Source organism: Toxotes jaculatrix, chromosome 13 (genome assembly GCF_017976425.1).
Source record: "Toxotes jaculatrix isolate fToxJac2 chromosome 13, fToxJac2.pri, whole genome shotgun sequence".
NCBI classification, from domain to species: Eukaryota; Metazoa; Chordata; class Actinopteri; family Toxotidae; genus Toxotes; species Toxotes jaculatrix.
Window position 1 is genome coordinate 1,817,179 of NC_054406.1, and position 25,381 is coordinate 1,842,559.

The 25,381-nt window shown below is 43.8% G+C and overlaps 1 protein-coding gene across 2 annotated transcripts in view; it reads left to right on the forward strand.

The window, feature by feature from the left end:
- fam131ba (family with sequence similarity 131 member Ba) overlaps positions 1 to 24,967 on the forward strand; it is a 37,621-nt gene extending 12,654 nt beyond the window's left edge. The window contains exons 2-9 of one of the 2 annotated variants that reach the window (XM_041053755.1): positions 4,887 to 4,924; positions 18,779 to 18,997; positions 19,462 to 19,602; positions 21,091 to 21,246; positions 21,341 to 21,510; positions 22,622 to 22,756; positions 23,721 to 23,858; positions 24,009 to 24,967. In XM_041053755.1, coding sequence (XP_040909689.1) covers positions 18,793 to 18,997; positions 19,462 to 19,602; positions 21,091 to 21,246; positions 21,341 to 21,510; positions 22,622 to 22,756; positions 23,721 to 23,858; positions 24,009 to 24,239 — 1,176 coding nt within the window. In that variant the 5' untranslated portion in view covers positions 4,887 to 4,924; positions 18,779 to 18,792 and the 3' untranslated portion in view covers positions 24,240 to 24,967. Of the gene's footprint in view, positions 1 to 4,886; positions 4,925 to 15,442; positions 15,543 to 18,778; positions 18,998 to 19,461; positions 19,603 to 21,090; positions 21,247 to 21,340; positions 21,511 to 22,621; positions 22,757 to 23,720; positions 23,859 to 24,008 lie in introns of those variants that run through there. The other variant, XM_041053754.1, reaches the window with a different exon arrangement.
- The last annotated feature ends 414 nt before the right edge of the window (positions 24,968 to 25,381 follow it).

Consider the following 25,381-nt stretch of genomic DNA (forward strand, 5'->3'; position numbering starts at 1 on the left):
GAGTATTAGCATCTTTCACACCAGTGTTTTCCCAGTTTTCCTCAAAGTGTCTGGTCCTGAACTCAAAACATGGCTATGCCTTGTGGTCCTGTTTGTACAACTCTGAGCATTCAAGGGCGTGTTCACACGCTTGTCAGCGTGTAAGGTAAATCCTGAGCTGCACACGGACGATCAGTGTGTCCAGTGGCTTCGCGGATACATAAATCATAAACTGGACTTTGGAAAACAACAGCCTACACAACAGACACACAGCAACGTTAACATTCATTTGGAGTTGTGTTTCTGGCCACCTGACAAATTTCAGGCTCTCCCTCTGGTTCTGTTTTGGAATTCACCGACTCCTCAGGGGAAATATCTGGCTCTTTAGCTGCTAAACGCTCCACCATGTTCACCAGCTAGTCACAGCTGTCTGGGGCTGGGCAGGTAGCGAGCATCTGGAGATTATTCCACGATCAGCTGATCAAAAAACACGACTGAGACATTATCAAACTAGCACGAATGTCTCAGTTTATCACTGAAACACAAATGTTGAAGAGAAGCCATCCAGAGTCACTCAGCCACACCCCCTCCAGGTACTGCAGGGAACTCTGGGTAATCTTATCTTTGAGTTTTTATCAGTCTCTGAGTTTTGTTCCTCCCCTTCGTTTCTCCCTCTCTGCCTCTTTGAGAGCCTTCAGCTTCCCTCCCTGACTCTCCCAGCCTCTCTCCTTCATCCCATGTGGCTCCAGTGAGGAGCTCCATCAGCTCCAGAGGTCTACAGAGTGTGTGTGTGTGTGTGTGTGTGTGTGTGTGTGTGAGAGAGAGAGAGAGAGAGAGAGAGAGAGAGAGAGAGAGAGAGAGAGAGAGAGAGAGAGAGTTTGTATTTGCCTCCGTGTGTGGGTGTGGTGTGTGGAGTAAATGGCCTCCACGGCAGCTCTGTCGTTTAAGCCGGTCAGTCAGAAGCAGCATGACGTTGTTATTTCGCCACAGAGACACTGTAAACAAACAAACAAATCACGTTACGTCACCTCCACGTCTCCTTAAAGCCTTTTAACTTTCAACTCCTCCCTTTTTTTTTTTTCCACGTAGCTTGTGAGTTCCATGTCACCTCTTATCCCACAATGCTTTGGGAAGCACTCAAAGCAACTGAGAGAGTGAACACTGGACTTACATTCATCAGGTGGACACAACCCACACTCCAAATAACTGATCACTTTGATATGTGTTGTTTTCCCAATTTGCACCTGTTGCCCCCAAGTGGCCAAAAATACTGATTATTGCAGCTTTAAAGTGGAAACGAGAGACTGAATTAAAAACAGTCAGCACACATTACATTCGTCTCTGTTCCTGTGGGTGAAGAAATGGTTCTCTGTTCATCCCCTGTGATAATGGATTTCTCTGTTATCGATGCTGACGCTAACTGGCGACTTTACAGAGAACTCCTCGCTCTTTGATTCGCCGGGACCGAAACCAAAACTGTCGCCGATGTCTGAAGCACGCTCTCATTTCAGAAACCCCCCCCGCTAAGTTTACCCAGGAGGAAAATATCATAACGGAGTGGACCAGCCTGGTGAAATAAACCTGAAATGGGAATGAAAGTACATCAGGGCAGAGCAGCCTCACTGCTATCTGTAATAGCTGCTGGAAAATTTGGATGTGTCATCGTGTCATGGACTTTTAGGCAGTTATCAACAAGAGGAGGGAAAAACAGAGAAATGCAGGGATATATAATCACTGCTTTTTAAACACAGTTAATGTATCTGAGGGTGTTCTTCCCCCTTAGACACCAGCAGCATTTTAGAGAGTGTAAGTAATTGTTTGGAGTATTTTTCTTTTTCTTGCCAAATGGATGCATAACATTTTGAAACCAAGCTTCCTCTCTGGCTCAGGAGGCTCTGTCGACCTGTACGAATCGATTGCTCGGAGCGACTTCGGTTCAGAGCTGTCATTTCTCATCCCTCGAGACGAAGCACAACATCTCCAGACTGTATCTTCTACCTCTGAACAGTGACGACAAACCCCGCCCCCCCCTCCCCTCCACCACCTCCGCCCTTTACCCAGAAGGGTTTTATTGATATTGATTTGGATGGAAAGCTTAAGTCTCCATTGAAGGAGGTATGAAGGCTGTGGTATTTTTAGGCACTGTAGATTGGCAGCGCTCCCTTCAGCGGGGGCGGGACCTGGCAGAGAGCACGAAATCAATGCGGGCGGCATCGATGTGGATGTTGGGCCATATGTTGAGAATACAATACATAAGAAATATCGGCCATTAGCACGAAGTAGTCTGATAAGTGAGTCGAGGCGGCCTTATTGATTTCAGCTGTTAAATCCACTTCAATCAGCTTTTCATCAAAGAGGAGAAGAAAGAGAGGCGATGGGCTAAAAGAGGATTTTTAAGCTTTGAATGATGAACTGCTCTGCTGATGAGAGTGCAGGAAAACTCAAGACCATTCCTGTTTGACTCAATCTTATAGTGACATTCAACAACTTAAGCAATTTTCTACACAAGCACCCTCATCTTGACTTCTGTTATTTGTAGCTGAAGTTGGACTAATTTCATTGCACTTGACTCTGAGTATTTTGGTGTCTCCTGCGGCGACCGGCTCCAGCAGGAGCTGTGGGGAGGCCAGGCAGCGCCTTATCTCACTCCTTACCACCAGATATTAGAGATGTAGGTTATAATTTGTGTTAACAAGGGGGAAGCCTCTCCTTTCATCGCCACTTAAATCTAATATCCTTCAACATCCCCGGCCTCGCTGACTCATACAGGTCATGCCCCCCCCCGTGCCAAGGCATTGCGTGGATAATTAATCTAATTTTAGCGCTGGCTCTGAGTGTTATAGTGGACAAAGATTCCATTTTCACTCATCTTAATGCTCCGATAAAAGATGGTGATTTCAAGAAGAAATACCGGAGTCGATCAACACGACCATGTGAGTGTGTTTATAATTACGTTAGTGTGCTGGTTATGAATTAAGAGAGTAAGTGCGGAAAAATCAGCATCGAGCCGAGTGCTGCCACATCAAAGAGGGAAACCGTTCAGGGTGGATGCCAGCTGGATCCCAGACAAAAAAATGAGCTACTGGGCGCTTTTATAGCCTTCGGGGCCCAGGATGACCAGGTGAACCACATCAGCTCCCAAAGCACCTGAATCATAGCAGGAGCAACAAGGACAGCTCAGCAGACAGAGTGGGAGGGATGCCACAAAACACTTACTCATATCCCTGATTACATGATTTAAAGTTCTCAAAGTTTCGGATCAGTGGCTGGCTGGTTTTCACTGCCTGCATCAGTCTGTTATTTTTCTAACAACTAACTAAGAATGAACCCACCTTGGTTTAAAGTCTGGCTGCATGAGCACTTGTTGTGGTTTAACGATATATTCTGCACCTGGCATCTCCATTTAAACTGCCAGTAATGGAAGATAAGCCTGACAAGTGATACTACAGGTGAACAAGGATCTGATGCTTACATGTGCAAACACAAACAGGATTCTCCTTAAACAGATTAATAGTGCACACATAAAGAATTCATTCATTCTTCTTATTCAACCTTGCCGATCCGTCACAGATTCCCAGTCATCTGTGACGTTTCGGCGTCACTTTCTCCTCCGACTTTTCCTGAAAATCCACGCAGTGACCTTACATTCGAAATCTAAACCCGTTTATCGTCTGAGCCACCACTAACACTCACCACACTAATCCTGGTGTCATTTTCTCCAGACCGTGTAGAATTATTCTTCTATCTACACGTCTGTAATAAAAGTGCCGCTCACTCACAGTGGACTGGGTGACAAAGCATACTCACAAGTACAGGGTCAAGCAAGGGAAGCTTCAAGTTTATGCACATATCTCAGTCCGACATCAAACTGAAACTGAGCTAAACCCGCGCAGCCTGTTTAGTTTGTCTGTGACAGCATTCACCGTTTGTTTTGCACTGAATTACACAGCAGTGTGTGTGCACCAGCAGCCAAAGCTAGTGTAAACAAGGAACTGAAACAACATCCAATCACATCAAAACTGTATGAGAGAGAGAGTACGGAGAGACAAGGACAAATGGAAATGACCGTGACGAGGAGTAAATCCAGGAAGCTGACGTCATCTCGGCATTAAAAGCATCTTCGAGCCTACTGCTAACAACCTGCGACTTCCAGCGTGATGTTACTGAAACACTGCTGAGTTAAATAGTCTGACAGACACGGAAGACGGTGATCCACCAGAGTTACGTGAAGTCTTTTCACATGTTGCATTAGAAAACTGAAAACACTGTTAATGTCAGACTCAAGGTCGTCATCTGACATAAGGAGAGGTCAAAGTCAGCGACGATCCAAACCCTCAGGTTCTGGCTTTTCTGCTCAGCCAGAAAATAACAGCTCCTGTTTTCTGTTTCATTACCACTAAACTATTAAAGTAGCTCTCCATTAGTTATGATAATAACTAGAAGAATGTCTTCCCCTTTCATCACCCTCAGATATTTCAGAATCATCTCTGGCCTCCGTGACTCATACTGGCTGTGCCCTCTGTGTGCCAGAGCTTGGCGTGGATAATTAATCTAATTTTAGCTTGGCGTGTGTTTGTGTGTGCGAGTGTGTGAGAGAGAAATACTGGACAGCGTTGTCATTTTCCCTCAGCAGGCACGTTGAAGGCTGCATCAGTCTGACATACTGTTGTCTCCCTCTCTCTCTCTCTCTGTCAGCGTTCCTCGCTCACTCCTCTATCTCCCTGTTTCTCTGCTATCACACACGGCTGAGACAAAGCAATCGAGTGTTCTGGGCTGATATTTTCGATTTTCTTGCATCTGTATTTTCTGCACATGGCTTGATGCATGTGGCCACTGAAGTACCTGACAATGAAATTATCTTAAATTCATCTCTCTCTCTCTGTTTCTCTTTTTCTTTGCTTCACCAGCAGTGGACGCGGTGCCGGTACGGAAAGATGGGGATCAGGTAAAATGCTGTCATCTTCTGTTTTTTTTTTTTTTTTTTTTTTTTAATGTCGCCACCGTTTCTGCTCACCTCACCCTACAGTACTCTCCCATTTTGCTGAAAGCCAGTGTGACTGAACATAAAAGACAACAGTGCTGGTGTCCTCAGCTGTCCTCTTACGTCTGAGCAGTCTTCAGACAGAAATGGTGGCGTGAGAGTGTCGTTTCACGTCTCCTCAGATCTTTCAGAGGTGAGAAAAAGAAGCGCTGTTACTCACCCAGAACTGCCTCCTGCTGTTAGACGGCCAGGCCACGGCCTCAAGAAAGCTCACAAAGATCTAAACTTTAAAAGAAAAGACAGTTTCACAATGTGTGGAGCGTGGATTTTTCTGTGTGTGTGTGCAGGTACGTGTTAGAGTTTTAGTTGTTTTGTCTCTGTACACACTGGACTGTGGCACGGTCACAGTGTCTTTCCAGGTTTTGGAGAATACAGTGTATGTAGCCTCTTGTGAAGCCTTCTGCGTGAACACTGATGAACTGAGTGGGTTTGGTCTGAAAATGAAAACATCTGTAGGCCACATCTGCTGCTTTGAGCACAGCATGCCCAAAACAAGCTGCAATGGATTGTGGGTAATGCAGGAGCCAGGCTTTGACATGGAAGAAGAACGCGTGGAATAACGATGATGATTCCTCTGGTTCTGCCAGTTGTGAGTCTGATTGTGTTATAGCAGAAGCCCTTTAATGACTGCTGGGCCAAAGTGCTGTCTTTCAGCTTTAATTTGAGGGTATCCATGTTAATACTGTATACTTTCTTTTTTTAACTGGTCAAACACTGACCTGCTTATTTGTTTTACTCCTGGAGGCCAGACTGAGGGAAAAAAAAAGAAGATGGTGGTTGTACTGGTCTGGCACAGAATCACCGGGGATGTCTGAGAGCTACAGACTTCAGACAGTCAGTGAAATATTAAAGATGACTGGGCGTCCTGGTGGCCAAGCGGTCAAGGCGCACACACAGTGTGACTGCAACACTGCTGCATACCACACATCTCTCTCCCCCTTCATTTCATGTGTCTCCGTACTCGCAAGTCTCCAACGAAGGCGAAGATTACAAAAAAATAACGTAAAAGGAGGTTCCAGGTTTGAATCTTCCAGCCAGTGTGTTCACAGCTTCTCGATGAGGGAACTCTGGTTTCTCCCACCGTCCGCAGTCGAGCTTAATTAGTGACTCTAAATTGGTGGAGGTGTGAGTTCTCTGTCTGTCTGATAGTTTGGCAGCTTGTCCAGGGTGTACTCCGTCTCTCACCCAGTCTGAGCAGGGACAGGCTCCCCTCGTATTCCTCTGAGCCCAGGAAGGTTGTGGGCTATGCAGTAAAAAAGGCTACAGTTCCTACACTGTTCATCAGACGTAAATGTCAACGGCATCAAAATAAAGTTGAAAGTCAGCACGTTTCCTTCACAGTCACCGTTTTATTTTAAATCCAATGTTATGCAGAGACAACACAAAAAATGTGTCACTGTCCTAACGCGTTCTGTATCTATCAGCTGTTTGGTGAAATGATCCCTCACTAATAATCGATGGCGTCGAGCCTCGCTGCCTTTTTATTTTACTGTGCTGTGCGGTTTCAGAAGCTTTTTGAAGCTGATGAGGAGAATATTAACGAGAACAACCGAATATGTCTCAATGTCTCACAGTAAGATGGAAAAAAAAGGGAAAAGAGTGAGGAGACACTGGCAGAGAAGACTGGTGTCAGCCTTCAGACGCTTGTATTAGTCAAACCTGTGTGTCCTCCTGTGTGTCTGCCTGCACTCTCGTGACTGGCTGTGCGTGACTGGGTGCGAAGGTGTGTGTGTGTGTGTTGATAGTCTCTTACCAAGGCCACAGAGCCGCTCCCCCCCAGGGCTCAGACTATTACTGAGCCATGTATCACTTCTCAGCTGTGGACCCTGGGGAGAGAGAGCAGTAGAGAGAACGGGAGAGAGAGGGAGACAAAAACACAGACATCCATCTTATTGTTTTTTTTTTTTTTTTCCATCACTGGCTGCTGCTTTCTTTTCTTTAGTGTTGTCATTCTTCCTCCTACACAGAGGGTTGGAGGCTCATCATGCGTCAGCAGTTTCATTACTGTAGAAATATTTTAAAGGTCTTTTCGTAAACATCATTGCTTTACTGCAAAGTTAATTACAGCTTACGAGTGACAGCAAGACAGAAATGACCTGTGGCCTCTTTAGAGTGTGATTCCTGCATCACTGCCGTCAACAGAAACACATATTTAAGAAATCTGGTTCGGTGTTGACATTCGGTGGCTGTGGGTAGCAGAATTCATTTCGATCAAGTACTGTTCCTGTTGAGCGCTGATCCCACGGCAGCCCTCGACGTGTTTACTCCCTCAAACACGACTCCTCTGCGTAATTTATAGACCTGCAGAGAGAGAGGCCAGCAGGTGGAGAGGGATTTGATAGAATACAATACAGGAGCTCGGCGAGATGATTCCGAGTCAGCAACGGGGGGCTCTGAAACAAGTGCGATAAACAAAACACTACAGACTGACAGACAAAATGAATACTGCACACACTGTCGGGAATGCAAACACACATTATAAAAGATGAAACAAACAAAAAAAAAGAAAACACAGGCTGTGAACATGAGAAGAATCGGAGATAAAAATCCGAACAGATGAAAACAACACATTTTTACGAGACTCCGACACAAACCTGCGTAAAAATTAGCTTCGGCTAATGAAGCTGTAGAAACTGCAGCATTCACAGGCCTTTCCTCATTATTTTGTTTACTTATGTTGTTACTGGACTCACATTCGTACATTAAACAGTGTCAACTAAAGTGAGGAAAACATCCCTGTTGCATTAGTCTCAGTCAAAGGCACATTAGCTGAAACACCAGCCTGTTTGTGGTTCTACTAAAAGTCCGATCGATCGATACTGAGTGCTCCTATCACGTCTCCTCTGAGGATACACACCTTCCAAATTCACACACGTCGGACTGAGGGGATGGAAAACACAAACAGGTCTGACTGAGATTTAGCTGCAGCTCCAGTCTAATTCATCGGCATCAGTACCAGGGTTTTAGACTTCAAATGAGTTTCTGAAAGATGAAACCGCAGAGACATTTTCTTAAAAGCTGCAGTGACAAATTTCACCACTTTACAGTTTCCTTAATGTTTCCATTCTCCCACCAGGATCTGAACGATTTTTCAAACGTGAAAAAGTTTCTGAAAATGCATTTTCACATCATGTGGCACTAAAACTAATAAAACCCTTTAATGAGTTGCTGCTCTTTTCGCAAGATGATCCCACAGCTCTGAAAGTTTAATTTAAAACCTCCTGAACTTCACAATTACAGCTAGAAAAAATATGTTTTTATATTCTTACCTGAATAGAACTTTAAATTTCATCAACAGTTGTTATAATAAGATTAAGTTTAAAGTTCTTGTCCCATACACAGTTAGAATGATTGTATATATCACTGCATGTACTGAAATATTTGGTAGCATGCTCCTGTTATGACTGTGCCACAGTACAAAACATTATAAGAAAGAAGAAAACAACCACAATGGAAAGTAGTTATGTACCCTGCATCTGGCCCATTGCATGCTGGGATAGGCTTCAGCACCCTATGACCCTGAACAAATAAGTATAGAGACTGGACGGACGGATAGAAGGTAGTTATTATTGTGTCTGCTACAGGAAAATGCTTAAAGGCGAGACTCTCAGCGGCATAAAGAGCTGATTTAACCGGCAGCGCACGGAGTTAAATGTTGAGCTGAGAATGTCAGTTTACTGAGAGGCCGTCAGTGTTATCGTGGCTGAATGGATTTGAGTTTCGGCTCGCACAATGCTGCTGCGTCTCACTTCGATTCAGGAAAATCCACTATTGATGAGGCGGCGGGGAAGAGCTCAGCTCTTATACACTTTATGGAGTCTATGTGAATAAAAAATATGAGCGCACACACACACACACACACTACAAAAGGTGGCGATGACGTCTGATTTTTTCGTCCTTGGTTGACCATGAGAGCTTAACATTCACACACCGATGGGTGTTTCTGAATCCAAATCCTGAGACCTCTGACGCAAGCTGTGCTAACAATACACACACACACACACACACAGTCCAAGGACACAGATGACACCACTATTACCACTTGCATCTCGCACGTTTGCCCATTATAAATCATGGCTGAAACCTCCTACACACACACACAGTTATTACTTCCTTTATGTGAGCAACACACTGACCCTGAACCCCGACGTGTTCTCATTTTCTAAATAATTTAGAGGGTAATACCTGCAGTTTTCTGCTCCATAGCACAAAATGAAAATAATTTATCTACAGAGGTTGTCGGGGTCGTTGATCAGCACCAAGGACGGAATGATTAGAGGGTCAGTTGCTCAGGATTGGTTGATCAGGATTTTAAGGCTCGCTCTGTTGTTTCTTTGACTTATGTAACTGAAGAAAATTCCATTTCTAGCCATGTTAGCAGCGCAGCTGTAGGGCAAAGGTGGCCGGTCGACCACTTTAATCCAGACAGAAATGTTGCAACAACTGTTGCACAGGTTGACATGAAATGACATCTGCAGACTTTATGGATCATTTTTTGGTTTCTCACTTTCTAATGAGCCATTTCTGCAGTTACAGATGTTAATAAGTGAGAGTTATTAAAACAATCCATTAAAGGCTACAGCTGTAAATCTCAATAAGCTGTTAATAAACACCCTCTGTTCCAGAGGCTTTGCTGGTTTTTTTCCTTCAATGAATTAAATAACTACAAAGACAAAGCAAGTGTCATTGTGGAGGAGGAGGAGGAGGTAAGAGACTTTTTACAACCTGAAAAACCCAAAAGGCTTATTACTGATCTACAAATCAGAAACTGATCAATAACATATAAGTGAGAACTTATAAACCCTTTCTACAGCGCGACTTATTTGAAGCTGGTATTTTTTCTCTTTACAGTCTTGTAGCAACGTTGAGAGTCGAAGAGAAGATAATGTTTATCAGTGTAAGACACCGACAGAGGTGGACAGAGGTCACAGATGACTCAAAATCCCTTTAACACTGAATACATTAACACTAAACTAAATATTTCAAAAGCACGAGATAATATATTCCTGTTGTTGACTATATTTCCCTTATGAATAATAAAATATCATGTTTTAGATCAGAGTGAGACGTTTCCTCGTCGGTTGCCTCGGATCTGTGAGTGATTTATTCTGGTTGTTGAAAGTGAACGATTAATTTTCTTCAGTCCGAGCTGCAGCTGCACTGCTGAGCATGTTCACTCGCTTTAGACATTAAATAAAGCATTATTCAATCAGCTGGGTTTAGTCTGTCAGCTGTGCGAGTTTTCCACAGTGAGTGTTAGAGTTTGCTCAGAAAAACTCCCCCATGAATAAATGAAGGTTAAAAAGAGACAGAAGTTGTTTCTTAGCAGATTTTTGCTGGAGTCCAGTTCTGACCCAGGTGTGCTTGTTACTGCATCTGCATGAATTATTCCCCAGATCTTTCCCCGTTGTTGTTAATTTGGATCTGAGGCAAAAACCCAACAAGGAGACCGGTGACTTGTTCAGGGCTTTGCTAAATCCCTGTGCCACATCTCAGGGGCTGCTTTGTTAGAGCAGGATTATTCTTATTCCTCATTCACTTGTCACGAAAATAAACATCTTTGACACGAATATTACATCGGCGCTTCGGAGAAAGCGGAAGGGGGCCTGCAGGAAGACAGAATTAATTCTAGCTTTCAGTTTCGGCTCGCCCATGGTTTCAATTTGCTCACCAACCCCTTTATTTGACAAATGAAAAATGTTAATCAGGCCAGGAAGGCCTTAAACCAAGACAGGCTCAAATTTACATTCATTCATGTAGATATTCTGGTTATAGAGTCTCTGTGCCCAGCAGCTGCTGATTAAAGCATGAATAAATACAGAGACAGAGGCCGAGCTCCATCGTAATGTTTTATCACCACTGGTACAGGTTTTCTTTTCTTTTTCTTTCTTTTGTTGCCAAATTCAAATGAGCTCCACCAGCCGCGTTATTACTGTATTAGCATTTCTATTATCATTTGCTGTGCTGTTTAGATGACCTTAGGTCCATACCGCAGCCAATCGTACCAGCAATGATAACGTCTCCAAACGGCACCTGACCTGTTCAATTACCTTTTCCTACAATATCTTATCTTTAATGACTCCTCTGAGAAAAACACAATGAAATGAATCATGCACATTCACAGCTGCACCAGATGAGGCGTTACGTAAGAATCCACCTGAAATTCATCTGCAAATCAAACAGCTGGAGCTGTAATAAGAAGAGAGCATCTCCAGTCACAGTGAAACGCTGCGGTTTTGGTCTGTTTGTTATTGTTGTTGCGTGTGGTCACTTCTCTGCAGACAGAAATGAAGCTCAACAGAAAACTGAAATTCCTTCCTTTGGCTTGGCTAAAACACGCTGTCACAGGTTTACACAGATACCTACACATGGACCACAGTGGTGGTCTGCTAAAACAACCAAAGACTAAGACACGAGAGACCCTGGTTGGTGACCAGGTTTGGGTGGTCATGTTGACTACTGAAACTATAGTTTCACTAAATTTTTACTGTACAAAAACATAAAGCCAAAGCATTAAAGGAAAATCAGACTGAAGCTGTGCCCTGAATACAGATAAAAAAAAAAAAAAAAAAAAATCACATATCATATGACCCTAAATTACACTCCTGAATGTCTCTAAGGTCTGTTTGATCCACGTCTGTAGTAGCAGCAGCAGCTTTGTGAGGATATGAGATAAAGTTTGTCATTTACTTTGACACAAAGTTTAGGGCATTTTCCGTTTCACCTCCCGTGCAGTCTGTGATCTGTGGCTTTGAACAGTACAACTACGATAACAAGCTTAAAGTGCCAGTGGAGAAAGTCTTCAGGGCAAAGTGACAAAGGGCCTGATGTTAGAAAAATAAGAAGAAAAAATCCTTTTGACAGCAGTGCATTTAAATTCTCTGGAGCAACCGCAGTTTCCAAAATGTCCCCTTCGCTTGTCTCGTCTCTGCTGTACATGTGTGGCGAACATGCATGACTGTCTGTTTGTGGATATATATGTGCACGTGTATGAGGACACAAAATAAATGGTGTCCAGGTTTGGCCACCCATCAGATTTCCTGTTGCCCCTGGCAACAGGGTCACTGCTGAATGGTATCCATTGGTTACCTAAACATTCTGGGCAGTGTACATGGACAAAGAGGGACGGTGCAGCTGGCGACACACAAACACAGGACTACACACAATTACTATATTTCTCCTCCTATTCCAGAAACTGCTCCCTGTCCATCTGTCTCTACATGCATCTATATCTGTATCTATGTACCATGTATGTATCTACATGGCACAGTTCACTGGTAAAAGTCCCTGGTTAGAGTTAGAAAATAATAATTCCTAAGCTTACTGTGGTTGTGAGCTCCAGGTGCACAGACATTAATTCTGGGTTAAGGCCTAAGACCAGTTTCTATGTTCCAAGTCTTCTCTCCCCGTCTTTTAAATCTCCGTTTTTTTCTTCCCTCCTTTGCTGTACCTTCCTGTACTTTTCTCCTCCCTTCCCTGTCCTTCCTCCTCTCCCTTACCTCCCCTCTCCTCCCTCCCCCAGCATGGCCGTGCCGAGTTTTCCTGGGAAGGAATCAATGTAAGTCTCCTTGTTTAAATCTCCTCTTCTTGTCATTTCCCCCTCCATCACTCCTCCACCACCTGAGTTTGAGCTTTGAAAACACGAGTTGACATCCTGCTCGTTTATCCTTCCACCCCTTCCTGCCACTCTCTCTCTCTCTCTCTTGCTTATCTCTCTCTCCCACTGCCTCTCTTTTATCCCCCGGTTTTTCTATTTCTCCCCTTAAACTCTTTCTCACATCCGTCTCCTCTCTTGGCCCTCTGCTAATCTACTGTACTGCAAGCTTCATATGTACACAGAGTCACAGATAACAGGCTGTAATAAGCTTATCTTATCCACAACTGAGGCCTTCCTACAAGTCTCGGTTTTCACTCAGAGCACTGCATGATGAAGTGCATCACTACTCAGCGGTTTCTATACCTTCAGCAGAATTTATTTGCACACTGTACATTTTGTTCAACTCAAAGCCGCCTGGAGGCAAATAATCTCCCATAGACACACGTCTTGTTCAAGCAACAGAGGTCAGGAGAAATGGAATAATGAACAAAGACCTCGCTGACCCAAAGGCAGCGCTGACTGACTTTACACGGACGAAGCTCCCTGACACAAAATCCTGGATAAAAGTCAAACAAATTCTCTCTGAAATCAAACTTATGATGAAGTGGAGACTTCCTTTCTGTCGTGCAAGAGTAACACATTGTTAGTATGGTGACGCAGAACAAAAAATAAGCTGACAAGGACACAACTCTGGCACATCACTGTCACATTCACCTAAACATCCAGCAGATATGGAGCAAAATTATTATTCATATGGAGCTGTGTTTCTGCCCTGATGTGTGCTCACTCTCATTTTTGATCTGAACTCTATCCTCAAATATCCTCACATTTAGCTGAGAGTTGCTCCACTTTCTTGACAAACTGGTCTCTTAACTTTTCCTGTCTGCCGTTTGGTGGTGGGTGGGTAGCGTGCAGTGGATTTTCCTCAGCTGTTTTGCTGAAAATAATGGCTTATTTGTTGTTTGCACCCGGGGCGATTAGCGCTCTGACCCTGAACCACTCAGTAAAAGTGCTGTAAAACCAAAACAATTAGCTAAAAGAGGCTAGGAAGCTTTGTACAGCTGCAATGATTCTCTGAGAGTCTGTTAGCAGTTATCTGATTTAATGTTAATCTAAAAATATAAAGTAGCTTTAAGATCTATTTTGCCTGGAAGCTAACAGAGCTTTGTTGTTTTACGCATTAGTACGACAGTGAAAGATTGGAAGGAGCAAAGGGGATTCGAGAAGGATGTTTGTTTTTGTTATAAAATACGTGTTCACTTCTGGTTTATTACATTTGAGGATGAACAGACTCTAGTGGACTAAAGACAAATGGAGGTGAAATGCACGATCATGGGTTGCTAGAATAGAAACATCTGTATGCCTCCAGACTCACTGGCTGCTGTATTACTACACCATGTAATGCTCCTGTTACATGCAGAGGGTAAAAAGAAGATAGGATAACACATGGGTGATACTTCACTCACACACCACAGAGAGAGCAGATAATATCAGTTCGCCTTTACACAGTAATTAATGCACTTTAACTCAAAATATTACATCACATCTATCACAGAATCCCCCGGTGTAACAGAGTCCACGCGCCTTCCCCACTGTTTCCCACTGTAATTAGCTGCTGGGAGGACCTCATTAAGAGCTGGGATCTGTCTCTGTGTTCATTAGTCTGCTGCTTGGTTTGCCATGAGCACTGGTGCCAGGAAGTACAGTAGAAATCACACAAGCGTGAGCAGCTTTCAGGTTGGTGAGCTGTCGAGTGCACTTAGTGTTTCAGTGGAGTATCTACAAACCTGTTTCTTCTTCTTTCTGGCTTTAAAATTTAATTTTTTAAAAAGTTTTCCAAACACTGATTAAGTTTGCCCTGGAGAGGAACAGCATGTGGGATACATTTAAGAAGTCAGTTTAGCCATAAATATCACACAGTCCTAATCCTAATACAGTCCTTGGAGGTTGTAAGAACCAATAACGTTTCCCGTGGGTTTACACTTCACATGAGCTCTCAGTTGTTTCCACTTGCACTCACAATGCACCATGTCAGGACCAAAGAAATCGCTTTGGACCAAGAGGAAGGCCAAGCGAGAGGGAGGGCCACTGTTTAGGCCTCTGTCTCTGTCCTGAAGACGCATCCTTGAACAGAACAAGCAACACATTCTCTCATTATCATATAAAGATCTCCAGCTAAAAATGTACCCGAATGACTGAATAAATCTCTTGGTCGCTGTTTCCATTATTTATCCATCCATCACAGCTTTTAACAATTTAAATCGTAGACAAGCTTTTTACTGAGTATTATCAGCTCTACACATCGTATCTACCAGTGACTGCTCCATATCATCACGTTTTCATGAGGACTTCATGCAAATTAGCACCTGTTCTGTTCACAAAAGACCCTGTTGTCCATTTAAATTTCTTTTGAATCACCACTTAAGCGTCAATTTTTCCTTTTAGCCACAGTATATTTATGACTCTCTTCTGTTCAGACAATGATCCCTGTAAGCCATTTACAAGGTCTTTGAATAATTAACCGTACTTTTTTGTTCCTTCTACGATAACCTCCCTCCTGTCTTCTTCTATCTCTCAAACTATTTTCTGAATCTTCAATCATCTGCTCTCTTCACCTCAATTTCTTTTATTCCATTTCCTTTCTCACACTTATCTCTTTCTTTCTCATCTGTTCTTATTTTGTCATTTTCCTGTCACATTGCAATTTTTTATCTTTTCGCCATATCTACATCCTTGCCCCTCCCGCCCCAACTCTATTTCTGTCTCTATTCACCCTCTGTGCTCCAACCACACCTCACCTCCCTCCCCTGTCTCTTTAGTTGTCCATGGAGGACACTACTTCCATTCTGCCTCGTCTCAAGAGGAAGTCCACCAACGCATATGGGATCGGTGCTCTGGCTAAGTCCTCTCTGTCAGGTGTGTCAGGTGTGTGTCTGTGCTGCTAGATGGTAAAACAGCCCCCATGTTGCCTCCACACGCTCCACAGACGGTCAAGAATGAAGTTGTTGTTGAGCACTGACAGGGGCCAAACGTCCTTTCCCTGCTGAGTAAAAGATAATTTTTGGTTTTCTTTTTGTGTGTTACTCAGATGGTTATTTGGTGCCAGAGCAGCGCAGCAGCCATATGATCAACACGAGCTTCAGCACATCATCAACATCAGCAACTTATTTTCGTATCGATTGCAATTAAAATTTAAATCTCTTAAGTGTTACCGCTCATTTAGCATTAGCTTTACTATGTTAAGGTCTGTACAGCTGCTGCAAGGCAACCGAAGCATTCATCCCACTGCAGAATGGAGTTTGTGTCTTCCGCAAACTTTTCTCAGAGGCCGATAAGAGATGAAAGCAGAGGCATCGTACTGGTTTAGATAAACTTAAGACAGTGGAGCCAAAAAATCTTTTTCAGGTTTGAACATTGCATGAAATAAAAAAACCTTCCTCCACCAGCAGAGAACCTTGTATTTTTTTGACAGTTAATAACTTCATCATAAAAACGATCTGGGTTAGCTTACCATCCCAGCTCCACATAACCAGATTAGCCTACAACTATCAAGGAGAACTAATTAAGAAGCCAGTCATTAAGCAGCTGACTTTACAACATCATAAAGGCCTGAATGAAATGTAATTGTCAATGAGATTTTAGATTAGATTTTGAACACACATCCAATACCATTCGAGTTGCCAGTCATGCAAGATTCTTTGGGTTATGAAAGAATTGCCATAGTTTTCCTTGTGTTTAACGCCCTCATTGGACAGCTGAAATGTCTCCCTCTGAGGGGAGAGGGACAGACAGCAGAGGTCCCTGGTCAGACTCAAAGCAGGGAGGTTTCAGTGACATGTCTTATAAACCTTGAAAATGCCAAAGGCTACACTTGGGTTTAACTCAACCAGTGAAACCTATGAGTCATAGGTTGCTCTGGGTCATAGGCTATGACCCAGAGCAACTCTTCCTTTGACATTTGTTTGTGTAATAAAAACTCCATTCTGCATCACTTTGACTTGGTTTCTGTGCTGCCTGCATCCAAAAGAATCATCTGACACCCGGAAAAAAAAAACAGGAATTATCTTTTAACCTTTGCCACAAATGGCTGATTTTGTAAACCGACCTTCGCATCAACACACAACTTCACTCTAGAGCAGGAGGAGGAGGAAGAGGAGCTTGGAACCAACATGGCCGCCCCTGTGGGTGCCCCTTCCTATATCACTCCCTACTTTCCCCTCTCTTCCATTGATATCAACAACAGACGTCAATGACAGACACATTTCGCAGAGTCATTGATGGAACTCCAATCAGATCTTTAATTTCAGAGAAACTAAAGTAAGTGAGATTACTTACTTTAACGACTTACTGAAGCATCTCCACAGGCGTGTTGGGAAATGTAGTGTATCTGTAATGTGGCAGTGCTGGTGGTGGTGGTGGTGTGGCCCCATATTTGTGAAGTAGTGACTCTTTTGTGCAGTGTCTTGACTACGAGTGGCTGGTGCCTCTTCTGTGCTCTCTCTTGCTTTGTGCTTCAAACTGTAGTGCTCTGTGCTTTGTAATGTTTAAGTGTAAGCACTTCAGAGTTTTTGTGTAAAAAAAAAAAAAAAAGTGTTTTCTGTTGTGTCTGGTGTGCACTTTAAATAACTCTGTTGGCATCATTTAACAGTTTATAGCATTATTTTTTTTGAGCCTTTGAATAGCCAAGACCCCAACACCCTCCCTCATCCCCATTCTTTCCATCCCTATTTCCATCCCCAATTAGACTGTGCAGGGAGTGTTTGATTTTCAAATGAGATTGTCTCTCTTTGTCTAAGGGGAAAAACGGTTTCTATTTATAACTCAGCCTGTAACTTACCCCCTGGACCCGGGGAGCAATTTCCAAAGCTCTGTTTCTGTTTATTCATGCCTTTTTTACTTTAATTTTTTATTGATCGAGCTCTCTGCGAGCATTAGACTCAGTGAATATGTCCCTAGTTTGAATCTTGTATTTGCATCTTAATTGGGCAGAGATTTGCCAGTGGACCCTTCTCAATGTTCTGTTTACACCCAAGGATTACTTTCCTCTGCCTCCCTCAGCCTCTGTTACACGCTTTCAATTACGTAAAGTCTAATGAGTCTCGTTTATTCTGTTTACCGGGAGATGAGTAATGGCTTTAATTATTAATATGGGTTTGTCAGCGTTTCAGCCATCATCCTCGGCCTTTTCTGTTCAATTCAACAAACTCGAACGAGCACACAGGCAGCCCTGTCCAATTTGTCTCTATGGTTTGCTCCTGTCCCCTGACCTCTGACTCGTTCGCTCCAGCCCATCCACTCACCAGAGCAAATTCTTCAGTTCATTTATTTGACTATTCAAGAATTATGTGTTAAGTCGGAAAGTTATCTGAATATTTACATTTTTAGGTCATTAGATCCCAGAGAGGCTGACATGTTGAAGTGGTCAGCAGACCTTCTAGTAATTTTTTACATAATTTGCTGGGCCCCAAGACTCGAGATGAAGATCAAATTACAGAGCAGAACAACTTTCTGCAGTCCACTCAGTTTCGATCATAATCTTAACATACTGACATTTTTAAGCAAAATATCAGTAATGAAAATTAAGTAATAATTTAAATCAACAAACTAAGATGATTTGATGAAGATACTGATGTTGGTGGCAGATATTCTGGGGCTTAGCTCTACTGACAGAATTTGTAAGTAGCGGCAGGGGTTTGAAGGTTAGAGGCAGATGTGTTCAAAAGATGGGTAAATATTAACAACACGATTTTGTTCTTCAGCAAGTGCTGAGCAGCTTCCAGGTGCGAAGGCTTCGAACAGACCAGCGAAGCTGAAACAGAACAACTGTGTTGAGTGAACCCACCTTGATTAAACAAAGACTTAAAACAAAAGTAGTTGTCATAATCCCATGACCAGTCACAGATTTACCTGCATTCATCCATACCAATACATTTATTATCCCACTGACATGTATTTACCACTTTCCCAACATTACACAGTTTCTCATTGTCATTCTAACCCCCACCACCTTCCCCGAGCCTCAACTGGAGATGCAGTCAACTGCAGAGGCCAGAAGTAGTTTTGACAGTGTTTGTGTGTGTCTGCTGTGTGCTGTGCGTGTGTGTGTGTGTTGTGTGTATGTTGCTGGTCCGCTCCTCCTGCTCCCCCTGTACCTGTTGTAGGTGTGACTCGCTCCATGAAGGACAAAGTGACCAAGCCCACCGCCATGGCCCAGGGTCGCGTTGCTCACATGATCGAGTGGCAGAGCTGGGGCAAACCATCTGCGGGGCCGCTGGGAGGTGCGGGGCGTACCAACCTGCAGAGGGAAAAGGAGAGGAGGATGGAGAACGATGCTTACAGCGACCTTAGTGATGGCGAGAAGGAGGCTCGCTTTGCTGCAGGTGAGGGTACATCTGGGTACTGACTGAGCAGGTGCTGCACTGTCTTCAAAGTATAAATACAACGAGTCCTGGTCACATTAAAGCAAGTTGTGTTTTACACCAGTTATCTACATGGTTTGAAAGTATCCTATGGAAAAGCCAATAAAGTTTTTTCACAGCAAACACTTTCCCTTATTTTTTTTTTTCCACCCGCTGGTGCACCATTTTTCTTTACTGACATTTGGAAAACCTAATTGGTTCTGGCCCATCAGGTGGTCTCAAAAGTTCGATTAATACCTATTGTTACCCCCTGTTTGCTTTCATTAGCAATTAACTTCTGTAAGTGTTAGCAAAGCCGGGACTGGGATTTGTTTTATGCTCTGTGTCTCTAATTGTTTTTCAGTGAGTTAAAAGATGTTATTATTATTATAACATGCTGCTGTTGCTAATATCAGTGCTGATCCTACTCTTCCTCCCCCGCGCAGGCATCATGCAGCAGTTTGCCATCTCTGAGGCCACTCTGTTTGGCTGGAACTCGATGGACGGGGAGAGTATGGGAGCCGGCTCCAACCAGGGCAGCGTCGCTCACCTTAGTGAGGTCAACCAGGAGAGCATCACCAGCAGAGGTACTGCACTTTAAAGCTCACTGCAAATGGCCATGGGCAAAGCTACAAGGGTCACTGCTGCAGTATTCAGGTGCAGTCCACATAGAAGACACATTTGGGACCAGTGTGAGGATCTGGGATTGTACAGTAACTGTCACCTACAGCTAGAGATTAAATACAGGGGACAGGGCTGAAGTTAAAGCATCACTACAGATACTCTACTCTCAGCACATGTAAGAGCACACATATTCAACTATTACATTTACTGTTGTGCTCAGATGCACAGTTTGGGAAAATAGAGCCCCACTGGAAACTAAAAACAGCCCTGTCAGTTATTCTCCCAACCAGCTGTAAAGGACTTTTGGAGGGCAGGCACACAGCTGCACTCTCCTGCCTCTCACTGCTACTGGGCACTTACTCAAAAACCTCCAAATGACAAATTCAGATGACAGCCTGCCATTTCTGCAATATCAGAACACATTCTGATGGGGTGTCATGAGCGCCTGTGTGAGAGAATCTACCCGAAATCGAAAAGAAGAGCTGATTTAAAATGAGGAAAAGGAATGCATGCAAAGTAAAGTTAGGAGGATTTCACTTTACACTTGAATAAAAACAAAAAACAGTTTGGGGAAACAAACTCAGATCCTGATTTGTGGTTTGCGGCCTCAGGTGGTAAGAAGTCTGTTCAGTTTAGTTGCACATTGGATGATAAAACAGAGAGAAAGGAAGGGAAAGAGCAATTTTCTCAGGCAAGATTAAGAAACCCCGTCTAACCTCACAGGGAACAGCCACGTTACCTCAGAAAAATCAAAACAGAACAACAATTCTGTGGATCTTATTCTGTCTTTTTTGGCTGCTCAGAAACGATGAGACGATATCTGTTTGCGTGCTGCTGTGTACACAGATTAGCGCTGTAAACAGTTTCTTTTTTAGTTCTTGTCGGCGTTTAGCAACGCAGAGCGCTGCCCAAACCCCGAGGGACCCTGTAGGTTAGCACAAGGACTTAGCCCTGCTCTCATTAACGACACCATATGCTCTCTGCTCTGTGCTTTATCTGGCATGGAGCACCGTCACACACACTCAGCACACACACACACACAACACGACAATTAAAAAGCTAATATCAGCATTAGGACTGAGGGGATGTTTCTTCTCCATGGCGTTTGAGCGTTGCTGTGTAATAACAACACTGCTGCAGATACAATAATCACACACAGTTATTACAGTTTGTTGCTTCTGAATGAGACCAGGTTCATCCCTGTGCTTGCATCCCAAGTCTCTTTTGGTTTCACTGTGAAACTAAAACAGCTGTTTATTGGAATCTCTGACTCTGCCTCTCGCTGTTTCTATAAAGTTTTCATAGTCTTGCTTTTCCTGCGCTCACTACTCCATTTATAACAACCTCCCTTCCCCTTTTCACTCTCTCCTCTTTCTGTCCTCTGTTTTCTTTCCCTCTTCATGTTTTCCTCTCTCTTACGCCTCCCACCTGTCTTGTGCTTTCCTGTACAGACCAGGTGCTCCACCACTCCTCTGCGGATGTCTGGCCTCACACCTACGTCTCACAGGGGCTGTACTGCCTGTCGTCCTCTGACGCCTGGGACCCGATCACCAGCCAGCCCTCGGGCGTGGCCTCACCTGCTGCAGGCTCCTACATCATGGCTGCCGGTTAGGATCAAGTCTCGTCTTGATTAAATCTTGTCTCTAAACTCTCGACGGTGTCTCAGAGCTCTAGGCACTAAGTGTTTTATGGTTGTTCCAGGTGGCAGCAATGGAGCGGGAGGCACACCTGGTGAGGGGTATGAGGGGACGGTGGGTGGTTACCTTCAGCAGCACCAGGCTCAACTCACCCTGCAGCAGCAGAGCCAACTGCAACAGCTCCATCAGCTTCACCACTACCAGCAGCAGCTTCTGCAGTACCAACAACAGCAGGTCAGGAGTGCTGTGTACTGATGTACATTGACGACTGATACAGGAAGTTAAACACATCAACTAATTCAGTTTAGTTGTACAAACATAATCTGTGCGAGATACTTTTGCCATCACTGCTTGAATCTGTCTCTGTTGTTGCCTCCATTTCAAACATACTGAAACACTGACGTGAGGCTTTAACGTGCATCATATTCGATCTAACTGTTGAGCTAATGGAAATGAAATCCATTTTTAAATGACAGGCCTCGTTTCCTTTAAACTGGGTGGAAGTGCAGACTCTGTGGCTTTTGTTTGTGTAAATCAACAGTTGAGTTCCAGCTCAGGCTGCTGGGAGGTTTTCTGCTAATGAAGTGAACCATGAACTGTGATACCCAAAGACTTTTTTCGTCTTCGTTGACTACTCTTGCATTGGTTTATTCTCAGAGCTCATTAAACAAGCGAGGGTTACGAAATAATAACCTGAAAAGGTCAGGGACTGTGTCTTAGAAAAGGTGTACTGATCCGAGACACAATGGAAATGAGCTTGTTAGCTTTACTGTGTGTATTAGATTGTTTCACCTGTGAAGGAGACAATTGAATATATTACTTTACACTTAGAATAAAACCTTTCAGTCAGTCAATTCTCAGAGCATCAATCAATGCATAGGAGGCTGAGACACTTGATCCCTGCAGCAACATCCCTGACTCATATCAGACATTTTAAAAGTAGATGCAGAACATTATTAGTGACTACAGGGAAGTGAAAATGGCAAAAGTCTGTGACAGAGACTGAAGAATGAAAGTGCTTCGTCATTTGTTTCGGCATCATGAGGCTTTTAAAACGTCCTCGCTGAAATGCGTTGTGATGCAGTAGCTCACTGTAGCATTGTTGGCCACTAATGAGCAGCTGGAAATGTCAGGAGCTGTGGAGGTTGCTTTAAATCTCTGGTGGGTGGTGATATTTTTGTCCCAGGGAAAAACAAAAGTTTTCAAAACAAGAAACGTAGAAACTGGCCAAGTATCTGTTGCATCATTAACAGTGATCAGCAACCAAATATACTGAGCTTATTTCACAGTAAATCCTCGTTAATTCTCTTTCCTTCTCTCGTTTCCTTTCTCTCTCTGCCCACAGCCGATGGAGCACAGGCTACACAGTGCCTCCCATTCCCTCCAAGCCACTCCCAACAGCACCATCCACAGCCTCGGTCCTCCCACCCACCCCCGGCTAAGTGACCTGTGGGGAGCTGCGCAGGTCGAGGCGCACCAGGTAGGCACTCGCCTGCTGAATCCAAATGGTCGGATTACGGACTTTGCGGACGAGATGATGGTTTAATGTATTCTGATGGTGCAGCTATGAGAGTTTGCAAGGGCGCAGGGGTGCGTGACTGCATATACAGTCACAGGGAAACAGGACAGGCATCTCCCTTTAGTCACTGTTGTAGAATGAGTGACACAACACAGTCAACATGACCATGACAGCATGTCTTATCATGCGCTTAATACTGTCTTGCTATTGTAGGAAGCTAAGGTTTATGTTGTTGGATCCCATCTGTCAGGCGAGTCTCAGGTGGTGAAAGTTCTTATATCAAGTTCTTGTTGATAATTTGCACTAGATTAGTTTTTCTGATCTTTTTCATCATGCTTGACATTGATATCTCACATTTTTTTTGTGTCTTCTGGGTCTGGCTTTGTTTATATCAGCAGGGATATTTAGCACGCATCTGTAGTGCAGTGAATGATGGGGAAAAACTGCCAGGGAAGTCGGCAAGGTAGGAGACAGACTGGAAGTCTGCATGGAGCACTGGCACAAGTCTGCATGACAGCCTGTAGCGGATTTCATGAATTCTGACAACGGATATCCTTAAATCCGCCTGGTCTTCAGAGTAGCATGCTGTAAAGTCCGCAAGTTTACAACTCTAGGCATTTGGATTCAGCGTCTGTGCCTGTTGTACCTACCAACCTTTTCTCTCTGATGTCCTGCACTGGGAAGCCACGGTGACTCTGGCACAGGAGACCTCATATTCTGCTTGTCCATTTCTCTCTCCTTGCATTTGTCTGTTCTTTCTTCTTTCTGTTGCCTGAAACTAGGAAACACTGGAGCTGAAGAACTGATGTCATTTGCTGATTAATTACATGTTAAATTGCCAGTAACCTGTTGAATCCCTTTCCAGTTTAAAGTCAGAGAAACAGCAAACAACAAGAAACAAATCCATAAACTTACCTGGTTGCAGGTGGATATCGCTGGGCAGCTGAGTGTACAGATGGCTGAAATGGTCGGAGGAGTGGTGGAGACCGTCGGTGAGGAGCCAGAACCCGAATCTGAAGGCATCCCTGAACAGCATGAAGAGGAAGAAGAGGAGCTGACGAAGGCAAGTTACCAACCAGCCCCATTCCCTTGGCTTTGGTTTCTCCTGTGTCCTAAAAACTGATAAATCAATAAGATTAAAATGAAGGTGATCAACTTAAAAAGTTAGACAGTATAAACTGTCTTTCATAAGCACCATTTCCTGTCTTAACAGGTAGAAGAGGTAACATTAACCTTAGAGCCGGAGCCGTGCTCTTTGACCCCGTCCCCGCTGAGGGAGGAGGCCCCCTCGACCAGAGGTTCAAGCCCAGGACTGCCAGCACAGACGGCCGAACCCGTCGCGGAGAGGATACCGTTTGACGTCACGCCCTGCGTCGTCCAATCGCTGGAGGAGAAGGACGAAGAAGCGGAGGAGGGCTCCATCGTTGTTGTTGCGACCAACTGAATCATATGGTCACAAACAGACTGACAAAAACAGGAAATAAATACTCCAATAATCAATCAAGATATTATCCCAACCCCTTCCCCTTCCCAACTATTTACCCACTTTGAGTCGGAGGAAAGAGGAGAAGACTTTTCCAGGTGGAAACGCTGGATGTAATGAACACAAACTATACGCCAAGAAGCTCCATAAGTTACCACGGGAAAGGTGGAATATTACGTTTGTGACAACGAACAAATAAAATCTGAATCAAATGACAGACTTGAATTCAGTGACTGCTGAAACAAGCTGTGTGAGGATTAACCAATAAGTTTGGACCAAGGGAATCAAAGAACCAGGACTGGAAGCTGAACAGTGGGCAAACATGGATGTGAAATTCTCAAAAAAAAAAAAAAAAAGAAAGAAAAAACAGGACAAGAAGAAGAAAGTCGTCTCAGCAATTCAGTGCAATACAACAAACATGGACCAGACTTGGGTTAAACAGTATTTGCAACTAACTCTGAGTGCACTAGAAGTACATATAAGAAAAAACAGAAAATGTACCTGGTCTGGGATCTGTCTGATGTGCTGACTGTGTGTGGGTTTGATTGACAGTTTTCCTGAGGCCTGTGTGAGCTGTTCTGACCTGATACACTGAGCGTGCGGCACGCTCTTAGAGTTATGTGCAAACACATGACCTGGACACAACCAAAAGAAAGTGCATGCTTTTTAACAGTGACCTAGACCCTGACAGTATAACACAGTATACAAAGTAATAATATAGCAAATTGCTTTTTGTAATAAAAGAAAAAAATCCAATAAACTGATATGTATTTGTATGAATGTCAGACTGTATGTATGTATAGTATGTACGTATGTATGTTTGTATGAATGTAGCTTTGTTTGTGTGTAAAATACATATATTCTGGGAAACAGACTCTTCTCGGTGCTGTTCTGTTCCACCATGTGTTTCAGAGGAGGAGAGGGCCAGAGAAAAATGTCCTCACACTGAAGGTCACACATCGGCCCCTCACAGAGATCAGAGCAGACGCTCCCTAACCTCACAACCACTGCACACACTGCAACATGGCCTAACGCCCCTTTACTTTGTCCTATTTCTAACCAAGTCAAACAGCCAAAAATTCAAACAGGTCCTAAAGCTGCAG